This window comes from Pseudopodoces humilis, chromosome 1, assembly GCF_049639895.1.
Source record: "Pseudopodoces humilis isolate 2021_Gansu_Grassland_sample_001 chromosome 1, ASM4963989v1, whole genome shotgun sequence".
In the NCBI taxonomy this organism is placed as follows: Eukaryota; Metazoa; Chordata; class Aves; order Passeriformes; family Paridae; genus Pseudopodoces; species Pseudopodoces humilis.
In genome coordinates, this window is record NC_142200.1 from 105,977,852 (window position 1) to 105,989,944 (window position 12,093).

Consider the following 12,093-nt stretch of genomic DNA (forward strand, 5'->3'; position numbering starts at 1 on the left):
TGAGCTTTCCCTGGTCTCCATTTGCATCCACCCATAAACAAACCACTTTACTAATGTCCCTAACTTTGAAGATGTGAACACTGCTCTTACCAAAAGACCAATTCTTTGCTTTTCCACCCCTCACTAGGACTCCTTGTCTCCGTTTCTTAGCCCCAGAGTAAGGGCAGACAGTGTCTGCTGCAGTTTGGAGCTGAATCAAAGCAGCTGAAGTACATGGAAATTTGGGAAGATCAGCATTTGGCACTGCACTAAGGATGGAAATTTGAATTTGAATTATCCTCAGCCTTCACTGAGGATACATTTAATTGCGCGTTCCCCTGAGCTTCCCAGTAGACTGGCGTAACTCCCCCACTGTCTTTTGTGGTGGGAATGTATTCCAGCAGCTCCCAATACCAGTTAAAGCCAAGTTTTCAAAGCAGTATCAGGGTGCTTAATCACCCAGCTGACTGCAGGGGCAGGATTGGTCTTGGCTATCTTCAGCCATCTCTGAGGCCAGGAGCTGGGTAGGCTCCCCCTCTAGTTAGTGAAGGAAGATAAGCATCTGCAGAGAGTAATCCATCCCACCTCTCTCTCTCTCTCTCAATTAACTGAAGAGGAGCCCAGATAAGTAGTTCAGATCAGACACATTACTTCTGAATAGCTGCAGCTAGACAAGATTAATTCCACCCTCGGCATCTAAAACACTTACATATGTAGTTTCTCATTACTTATCACAGTTGAAATGCCTGTTACTCATTGATTTAGAAACAGATTTTGCGTTGTGGTCTCCTTTTCTTTGTGCAAAACTTTTATTATTCAGTATTTGTGTCCTAGCACTCAGGAATGTAAGTGACATTTCCTGTACGCACATACCCACAAGTGCACCTGCAGAGCAGTAGCTGGGCACATCTTGAACCCCTCTGAGCAGTGGTTTAAAAGCCCCCAAAGATGCAAAGGAGATTGAGCAGAGGCTCTTTTTTGACTCTGCTCTCCAAGAGCCTCCAATCCCTGTGCTCTGCTTCCAGCTATTTGGGTTTCACTTGTCCCAAATCATTTTGGAAGAGCAGCTAAGAGGACAGCATTGCTTTTGTGAAACGATGCTGTTTGGGGACCAAACACTCATAACCACCCTGCTGATGGTCATCTCCGAGACATGCCTCTCTGCAGGACAGACAGACAGCGCAACCTTTCCCACTCCCAGCTCTCAACCACCCCAGCAATGCCATAACCAGCCTCCCTTTCCCAAGCAGGTTGGCTTCCCTGCTCCCCGCAGGGGTGTGGAGCGAGGCTGGCTGGGGGCTGCGGCGTCTCCGTGGGGCTGTGCGCTCCCAGCGCGGCGGTGCCTCGCACGGCCACATGCCTCACATGCCGGAACGCGCAGCGCCCACGGTCTGGGTAACAGCGCTCAAAGGAGTCAAAAGGGGCTACTTATGAGTTTGGATACTACCACCTAAAGATAAGCTTCTCCATGGTTACCGCTCTCACGCAAGGTCACTTTCCTGCCAAACCTCCTCTCCTCCCTCCCTGGCTCTGTCTCCTTCCCCCTCCAATATTTTTTTTTTCCCCAAACGTGCTACATCAAAGGAGAAAATGAAAACATTTACGATAATCACAGTCTGACTATTTTAATGCAGGCTGTAGGAAAGGAAACATGTAAGCCAAGTGCTGTTACTGTGCAAGCAGAAACACACTCTCAACCTCATAAAAGTAGTATCTGAGAAATAACACTTGATTAAAGAAGCCAGTCCTTCATTTAAGTAGGTGCTTATGGTAGGGAAAACAGCCAGGGTTTCTCTAGAACAGGCCACTGGCCTATCACGAAAAGCAGGAACAGGCCAGACAGATGAATTATTGCGAGACAGCTGCGTTTCAGCCTGGGTGCGAGGAGATCCCTATTATCCCGTCCACCTTTCCTACACAAATGCCTCTCCCCAGAGAAACTGAGTCATTAAAAGCCAGCTCGTTCACTCCAGACAGGCAATATGCATTGAGTGAGAGGTGATACATTCTCATTTTCAGCAAGAAATCTTAGTCGCCCCAAGGAGCAGCTCACTTAGGAGAGCGGTAATGGAATACAGGGCCTTTCATCTCCACCTCGCTGCCGCAAGCACAGCCTGGCTCGGTAACAACCCAAAAGTTATTAGTTAATGGCTTGTTTCGCTGACCTCCATGAAATGAGTTTGGTGGGTTAGGTCTGGTTTTCAGTAGACAATAGCTAGGACCACAGGTGGTGTTAAAGAGGAACCACAGAACAATGAGTTGGGCACCCGGCAGGTAAGGACCGAGCGAATTGCCCAGGTATAGCCATGACGTTGCTTTCTCTGCCCTTCAGAGCCGTGGAACACATAGGAAGCCCTGCAACTGTCCAGTCTGCTCCACCAAGATGGGGACTCCCAGCTCCCAAGATCCCAGTTTTGTCCTCATTTACACAAACAATGTGTTAAAAACAAACAAACAAATGACAGCCATTTCACATCCTTTGGGACCTTGGTAGTATCTTGTAGGCACCATTTGGAGCTGATAATACCACAAACCTGTGGTGTCCCAAAATGTGTTCCCACAGTCCAGTTCTGAAGATGTGTACTTACTTCTCGGTGCATCATTGTGCAACAGTAAAAATATTTACATAATTTCTCATTTTAATACATTTAGTGAGTGCAGATCAACCCTACATTTCTCCAGGAAAACAAATCACAGCCATCCCTCTTTACTTTCTTCTTGTTCAATGCTTTCTGCAGTCCCAAGTTTGAGCTACCCCTGGGACAGCGATGGCCTATGGAGTCCAGAATTGTCCTAAATTATTTGGAGAGCTTGCTCCCAAGAAAATGAAGAATTCACCCTGAAGTGAGAGTAGCTGGAAACCTTATACACCCATCCCCAAAATACCAGTTTGTGCTACTTCCTATGCTAAGTTTCCATGAAAGACTGAAATCCCAGAAGAAATCTAACTTGGGTTGAAGAGCTTCCCTCCATCTGTTAAAGCCTGCACAAATTACAGCACATCACACACAAGCCTGTTTCCATAACTTTGCATGACTGGATAGGTATCTTCAAATAAGACATCCGTCCATCCATCCATCCATCCATCCATCCATCCATCCATCCACCAACTGCTTAGATAAGAGATTCACTGAGGACCCATTCTCAAAAGGGAATGGATGCAAAGCAGGCAGCAAACTGCTATCACAGCCTGAGGATGCCTCCTTTATTTACTTCAGATTTAAATCACATAGGAACTAGCATAGGCTCCAGTTCGGGGGGGAACGGGCAAGAGAGTAAAAAAGGCTCTGCAGAGAGAGTGAAGTGGCTTACACATAGATGGCACTTCTTTAGCTGTCAGAAAGATTCAGACTGAAAGATGGACATTTTATATAGATGGTATTAACATCCAAAATAATCATGCTCTCTTTCTTGGAAGGGATAGTAAAGTAGAATTAAACTTCTTACTCTCAATAGTTGATGCTGAGACTGGTAACTCTCAAGGTTAGACCCTTAGCTGTGACCCTTTATTCCTTTATTTCTTTACACTGTTCTCCCTCATTATCTCTCACCTCCAATGCTCTTCTCAGCACAGGAGCTTTTGATATTCAGAGAACAAAGGAAAGTTGATCAAGGAGATGTTGGTACACCAATAACTGGGCAATAGGCAATATCTGTACAGTACTTATGAAAGAGCAAAGCAGAACCCAAAAAGACTCAAGCATGTCTCCACAGACTTCTCAACCATACAGACCTGCCTTCCCCTGAGGAACATAACTAGGGAAAGCCAGAGTGAAAAGATACTGCTTTGCAGCTGAAGCTGAAGCGAGGGCGGGACCTACCAAGTACAGAGGGCGTTCTCAGCCTGGGTCTGAAGGCATTCAGCAGAGCTGGAGCCCAGGGCAAATATCACTGTGACATATGTGACAGCATGTTTTCATTATTACAGGATTAAAACTTGAAAAAAAAAAAATTACCTGAGCACCCTGATCTCCACAGGAGAAGTGATGACTCAGTGTAAATTGATTTTGCAGATTACCAGGGCATTTGTCCCCACAGAATAGTAAAAGTAAAAGCAACAGCTTCATTAAATGTGTGTATATGTGTAAAGATATATGAATATTTGAAGCCCATCTTTCTGTCCCCCTTCTTTTATTTTATTTTCATGATACAGGACAACTGTATCTGGTACTGACAAATTTCTTGGCATTCTACTGAAATGTAAAGCCTTACATATTCTACTGATAACAGACTCACAAACTGCAACAACAGCAGTAGTTTGAACTTTGTGTTTTACTCATCTCACAGATTACAGAAAGGAAGCCAAAGTTATCTGCCCCAACTCATACAGCATTATCTTTTAACTTAATGGAAGTGAAAAAGAAGCCTGCACTCGTTACCCAAAGGATGCAATTATTACTTCCTCTCTATATTGTTGCTAGACAAGAATAAAATCCAGGATATGACCTTTTCATCAAGCGTCAAGCCAAAAATCCACCTAGGACAGCCTCAGGAGGCTACCCTCATTCTTTCACTCAGTAATTCAGAGCAAAGGCCCTTGTTGCATACAGCTAAAAGGAATCCTTGGCAAAGTTTGGCTTAAGGAAGCATCTAATAAATGCTGACCAATAGATGAAGGCCAAAAAGATTACTGTTTCCACTTGCAGGATCCTATCACAAAAAAAAGGCACTACTAATTCAACAGATCAGCCCTCTCCCAAAAAACCTGCTCCATCTGCATACAGTGTAAGGTCAAAGTAAATATCATAAGCTCAAAATGTGAGTGATACAATGTAGTAATGCCATAAATTCTTCAACAGAGACCTGAATTCCAAGAGAAAAAAACATAATAGTGTTGGATTCCTTATATTTTTTGCTTTGTTATGGCAATAATAATGTGCCTTTTGAAGTTCATAAAAGGAGATACAATGCCAAAAGGCAAATACTTACAATACAAGAGCACTTGGTACATTTATTTCCTTCAGGCCTAAATTCTTCTCCTTCATTGTAAAGTCTCCCTTCAAATACACAACCTGGAAAACAGCATTTGAATAAGTTTAGCTCAAGATAGAATGCTGCCCTTTCTCCCTAACGTGTAAGGCAATGTGAAAAGTAAATCATACCATCCTTTCTTTCTGTTGGAAAAGACTTCCAAGATATCAAGTTCAACCTTTGACTGATTATGGTCTAGTCAAGTAGACCATGACACTAAGTGCCACATCCAGTCATTTCTTAAACACCTTCAGGGATAGTGAGTCCAACAACCTGGACAGTCCATTACAAGACTAGCAACCCTTTCCATGCTGAAATTCCTCCTGCTGTCATCAGGGGAGACTGAACCTCCCCTGGCCCAGCTTGAGACTGTGTCCTCGTGTCCTGTGACTGGTTGCCTGGCAGAAGAAACCAATCCCCACCTTGCTACAACCTCCTCTCAGGTTGTTGTAGAGAGACAATCACTTCAGATGAAAACAAATCACTTCAAAATCCTGAATAAATCCTTGAGACACCCTAAATGTCTTGCAGGGGGAGGAGTGGGGGGAAGAAAACATCCTTCTACAGCAAATAAATTTGCAAAAATGAAGTCGAAGCTAGGAAAAGTCTCCCATTACATGTGCCTTTTAAATAGATTTTTAGGCTGTTTGCTTTTTAATAATTCATTCTTACTCCCTGAGTTTATATTAGATATTAGCAGATATTATAACTAATCAAAATATAACAAATACATTACATCACAACTAGAGCAGTGCTTACATTCAAAATCTCTGATAAAATCAAATTAACCTAAAAAAAACACGGCAATTTGCCACTGTTCTTCAAAAAGGCAACCCATTCTCCCCTTCAAAAAGTTAATCTCCTTTTTTATGATTACTGTTATCCTTCCACTCCTGACAAAATCCTGGTCATCAGTCATGCAAACCCATCTAACAGACCCTCTAAAAAACGACATAAACACAACTATGAATATTAGCCCAGGATATTGCCTGTGCGTCCCGTAGTCTGCATGTCCTCTATTAAAACATATTAAAATAAATCTTGTGTCATTTTGTTCATTGTGAGTCACCAGCCCACATTTTAGTAATTTCTCAAAGATAACAGGGAAGTTAGAGGCAGCCTCCCAGGTAATGATGGGTATCACTAGAAATACAGTTGCACAAGTAGAACAGCATCTTAAATCTCACCTGGACACACAGGACAACACATTCCCCTGAGTTTGGAAGGGTTTTTGCAATGAACAACACACTGTACTTCTGATTCTACTATCACTCCTTCCTGGAAAAGAAGCAGATTAGACACATTCATTGTTAGTGTTGTGGTTTACTTTTTTTAACTTGTAAATTTGGTATACAAAACTTTAGCTTGTAAATTTGGTATATAAAACTTTAACTTGTAAATCTGGCTTTTTGTTTAACAAGTAAAAATTCACAATTACTGTCACTAGCTGTCAGTAGAATTAAAGCCATGCCACAAAGCACTGGGTTTCAAAACTTCTTTTCTTTCTGTACCTGCTGCTGGTATCGGGATTTGGGTTAATCCACAGTCAAAAGATCCACTTCAGTCTCCCTGACTCCAGACACAGGATTTGCCTTAAAATGCATCAGGTAAAAAAGCCAAGCATCCTCTTAGGGAAAGGAATCCTGCTTTATCAGGAATCCTTAACCTCAGTAATCTGCCATGCAGCTCTGGTGAAAACAGGCCAGACACAAGGCATTCTCCTCCCTCTCCTACTGGAGGAAAATAGACTTAGAAAGCAGATAAAAGCATCTTGTTCTGTAGAGGGGAGACGCTTATCTTTGATATTTTGCCTGATAAGTATTAGTAAATTAACATTTCCTGTACTTATTTGAGAACTCAAGTGTCCTGAACAAATCTGGGTGTGAGGGTCAATGCATAAAAGCTGCTACCCTTCTTTCTGCTTCCAGCTGTTTGAGGCAAGGCAAAATAAATTTTTAAATGTGTGTATCTAGGATAAACAGGATCACCCAGTTTTGCATTTAGACACTGAAACAGACAGTAAAGAACTGACCATTTCTTTACTGACCATATCTTCATAGCTATGCAACATATCTAAATTCATGTAGTGAGTTTCTTTTCATTAGGTGCAAGGATACAGAGTACTGCTCCAGCTTCAGTCACCTCAGTGCACTTATTTTCAAAAATGAGTTGGTGTCACAGAGCAGAGGTATTACAGAAAAAGAGAAGAAAACCCTTGAAACTCTCTTCTCCTCTTAGCTGAAGCTCTTCATACTAATAATTTCCTCTTTCCAACTACAATTCTTAGTAGTTGCCTGAGTGTTACTATTAAAACCAGATCAAATTGTCAGCAAAAATGGCAGACCTATTTACAGACATAAGCTAAAATCACCTACATAATTTCTTGGTTTGAGCCTGACAAGCAACACTCTTGAAAATTTCATGGTTGCAGAGAGCAAAGCTACCAAAAATACCATTGTGTTAACAGTGCAGGAAAAAACGTTTGGTTGTGGGTTTTTCTTAAAGAAAGGTAAAACCCGTGGACACATACACACAGAAGTGTCCAATTACTAAAATAATTTGTATCGCACAAAAGGCTTAGAATGCTGAAGAAAAGAGGACTTACTTCAAGGTCAAGACAGCAGGAAATGGCATGGCTGTGTACCTCTCCTTCAGCAAAGTTTGGGTATTGGGGTACTCAAGTCATTTAAAACCTATACTTCTGAATATTTGGTTTGAATATTTGAATAGCTGGCTGCATCTGAGTGGATTTAAATTAGTTTAAATGCAAAGTCCATATTGTGTTTTGAGCATAAAATATTTCAGGTTATTTGGATTGGATAAATGAAGGCTCAGGATTTCCTGGGAAAAGCTTGCAACTCAATTAGCACGATTTTTATGACATCCTTACCTGGCACTGGTACGTAACACAGGGATTGCTGGGGAGGTGCCATTTCATGGAGCTGTTGTACGTATTTCCTCCAAAACTGCAATCTAGAGAATGAGAGAGAAGCCCATCAGTTCAGCTGAACAAGATCTTGTGGTAGGCTGCTGCTGAGGATCACAGGGCAGCATCCTAAATGCAACCCACCCTCTCCCCTGGGTTAACAGAAGAGGTAGAGCTGAGAGCTGGGATAAAAAAGAAGGATCATGTCCTGGGAGGACTGGCAGCACTGCCCCAGACACCTGCTGCTGATGCCCAGCTGGCCAAACTCCTTACTAACTCTGACTGGTCAAAAAAAACCAAAATCAGTGACAATTCACTTAAAAATGGATGTCAGCACTTGCTCTGCAGTCCATTCAGGAAGTACTTAGTTACTTAAGCACTGGAATACATAGAGGGAGGAAAGAGGGTGAAAGAAGAGCTGGAAGCACTCATCATCTAGCTTAGCCATGCTATCTTCTTCCATTAGCCAAAGCCCTCGGGAGTGCTCTTCAGCAAGCACAGCTCAGCATGGATGAGCTGACACTGGCAGCTACCTCTCCTTTATGCCTTTTCATATCCATGACAGGAGGGATCATCATCAGCATGAACTGAAAGTTCTCATGTGTGTACGGTGAATCTCCATGGGGAGACATTTTGGATTCTCATGGAGTTTGGCTTTATTCGCCTTTGTGTGCTATATGACCACTTTGTTAACAGAAAACAGGTTTGTTTGCCCGTGCACTTGATCAACCCACATTTGTTTTGTGCAAAACGAATTTTCATGGAGCCACTTGGAATAAAGCAAACACCAAAACAAACATTAATTTTCACATGTTTGATTACATGTTCCTACTAGTTTCTCTTCCTTTTTGGTTTTCTCTTTTGCCCATTTTCTGGTATTCTACAAAAAAAGAAAACCAAAAAAGAACACAAAATAATGAAATAACTCACCAGAAAAGCAAAACCAGAAAATACTTATAAAGTAGAAATATAATATTTATATTAAATATTATTTATATTATTATTTATATTATTATTTATATTATTAAATTTAATATTTATATTAAATATTAATATAATGGTTTATTAATGCAAATAGTTGCAACTAAAAAATAATTCTTTGGAGACCTAGAGTGGTTCTGAGAAAAAATTTGGAAATAACACATACCCCATTCTGTGGGAAAAATGCCCATTTTCCATTTATTGCTTTTAGGGGTTTTTTTCCTAGTATATTTTATTCAAAATTAGCTTGATCAAAGAGCCCATGAAACCAACAGGAATCTTGCCAAAGACTTTGAAACACAGACATTTACACAGAGCTGGAGAACCACAAAACTACAATCAGTCAAACAATGCCCATGGCACCATTCTGTTTCCACACCCTACCTCAACAACTACTCTTTCTCTGCTGTGTAGGGTGCACTGTCCTGCTTTGGAATAAGTTTTATGTCCTTCTGAAAGTACAGGCAATTTATCAGCCCTACACCAGTAAATCTTTGAGCCCACTGTAAAAGAAAACTCAAGAGTTTTGGTTTGAGCTCTGAAGTACTCAGGAACTTAAAATCACTTTAAAATCATTTTGAATTCAACACAAAATTTAAAGGAATCATGATGTATAAAGATCATTTGCAAATGTGTAAACTGCCTCCAGTTAAGTTCCTGAACAACAGAAGATTTGTACTTCAGGATTTGCAGTAATCAGAAATTCTTTTTCCAGGCTAAATACAGAGCAACATAGGAAAAATTTGTAGGTGCTGTGGCCATTTCACTTACCTAAGCTGAAACAGGTATATTTTGAAAAGAAACAATCAATAGTCTCAAAGCTGGCTCTGATAATTTCATCTTTGACAAACATCGAAAGGCACAAAGTATACAACTGAGTCATATTTTTAAGTAGTAAAGTCCCTATGAAATTATTTTGAAAAATAAAGAAATGTTCAGATTCTCTGTGCATTAAATACAGTTCTCTGACATCTCACATATGCAGGACAGCACATCAAGAGAGGAGTGTGAAGCCCTGTAGTCCTCTTATGCATTTTGAAGTTCCATTCTGAAAAACACTGAATTAGTCTTGCAGAACAGTCTCACTTACTGCTCACTGAAAACCCTGATAAATGCAGAGCCTATTCAATGTGATTAACATCCCCAAGCTGCTGAAGCCCAGGTCATACTGGTCCCAGTCTGAGAAACAGTTTACAAGTGTGCAGGACACTCAGCATGGAATGAGCTGTGTTGTTAAATATCTGTGTGTGTATTTTACCAGAATCAAGAATCAAGGGCTGGGTTGGGAAGTAGCAACTGCAAAATACCTTACATATTTGCTCAGCAATTATGTTCTTTAATGTAAAATGTTTCCTCTATAAGAAAGCTAATGACCCTGGGCTAATCTGCATGTACAGATGTGCATATTAAACTGAAATTTTCAGCTCAAGGATTAGTCTGGTCAACAAAGCATGAAGGTGGTGCACTCATGCAGTCAGCACTGCTCATGCTGGAGGTGCACACCCAAGCTATGCTACAAAATCCTCTGCCCTGCATCACCAGCCGTTGTCCCTGTGGAAAGCAGCAAGGGGATGGCACACCAGAAGCAACCATGCTAAGGAGAGTCTGCAGTCACCTAAAGGGGAGTTTAAAAATGGGAACCAGAATGGAAAAGATGGCAGAAGCATGGGAGCTACTAAGACTGCTCTCGAGCTTTGGCATGTCCAGCGTGCTGAATGAGGGAGACAGAGCAGCGCCCGTCCAACACCAGTGTGGGGCGTGGTGGGAACTGGATTTCAGCAGATGCTCAGCAGAAGGAGCAGCAGGAAGGAAGGGGAGAGTTAGCCAGTATAACAGGCAGCCTTGGGGAGAGATGGGGGAAGGCTGAATGTCAGGCAAAGCTGAAAAGTGTAAGAAAGGAGTGTTTTACAAACTCTTGGTGACACTTTAACCTGTCTCTGACCACAGGTGTGCCCTGACACTGCCCTTTGGATGCCCCAGAGCTACACCCACTACTCACTCTTCAAAAGGAAAAAGAAACAAAGCCCACACACCAGCTAGGTTTTCTGAACCTCACTTTCAATGTACAAATCTCTCAGCTGACACCTGCAAACATATAGCTGGACTTTTCTAGTCTCCCTACTCACAGCATGGGAATTTCTGAGCCTCACCTAAATTCATCTGAGTGAAAGCTGCTTCAGTCTATGTGCCAGCTCAGGCAAGCCATTCTGGCTCATCCATGGTTAAAGGTCCACCAGATTTGGCCTGAAAAGTAGAATAGAAATATTCTACTGAAAAGTAGAATATTCAGTAGAAGTCACTGAATATTTTGTGTTCAAAGTCATCAGCAAAGTCCCTTATGTCAAGTTCCACAACAGAGTATGACTGAATATACTTGAAGTTCCTGAAAACCTTTTAAAGCTTTTTTTTTTTTTCCCCAAAAAAACTCTTTGGAAATATTCCACCATTCAAAGGAAGAGCAGGAGAAAATAATAAAGCAAGAAAGTTCAGAGATTGGGACTATCACTTAAATGTTATCTTATTTACCTGAATACCTACTTAAAACTTTAAAAGGGTTACAGAAGAAGTTTTCAAGAAGGGCACCCAAAAAGCCTGAGAACACTCTAAAGAGTATGTGAAAGATTTGACATTAATAAGTAAATTTGATCTTGACTTATGTACCCCGTAAGGGAAACCTTTAGGATGCCACATATGGAAGGAAATTAAATATTAGTGGTCTACACCAATTTTAAAAATGTTAAATTGATTCATATCAGTCAAGAAGTGTGTCCTAATTTTTCAGTCTTTCCTGCTCCTTTCTTTAAAAATAGCTGGTGTTTTATTAATGTAAAATATTAACTTTCAGTTAGTTGTAGGTTTTGTTGCCATTACCTCCTTCAACCCAAACAGTTCAGATAAGTCTTGGATAAACATGCAAGCCTAAAGCTGCTTATCTGAATCTAACAAAACCACCAAATACTTTGAACTTGGTCAATTGTTGCATATGCAGTGGAAACTAATGCCAATTGCTTTCCAGTCACCTCTTAAGGGCAAAGTGATCCTCCAGATTTAGTTCTTCTGGCACAAAAAAAAAAAAAAAAAAGCTAAAATAAATAACTTCTAATATAATTATTTAGCTACTTTGTTTCAATATTGTGCATGCCACACTTGGGCACCTTTGTTTCAAATGTAATAAACCAAGCCCTGGCCAATTTAATTTGAAAGAACAATTTCATTCTAAAACAAGCATCATCACA

At 41.0% G+C, this 12,093-nt stretch overlaps 1 protein-coding gene across 4 annotated transcripts in view; it reads right to left on the bottom strand.

The window, feature by feature from the left end:
• Positions 1-12,093, bottom strand: part of BMPER (BMP binding endothelial regulator) — a 148,407-nt gene that overhangs the window by 104,098 nt on the left and 32,216 nt on the right. For all 4 annotated transcript variants that reach the window (XM_014248427.2, XM_014248428.2, XM_005519053.3 and 1 more), the window contains 3 exons: positions 7,841-7,923; positions 6,138-6,228; positions 4,909-4,991 (listed from right to left, as the gene is read on the bottom strand). In XM_014248427.2, the coding sequence (XP_014103902.2) occupies positions 4,909-4,991; positions 6,138-6,228; positions 7,841-7,923 (257 nt within the window). The remainder of the gene's footprint in view (positions 1-4,908; positions 4,992-6,137; positions 6,229-7,840; positions 7,924-12,093) is intronic.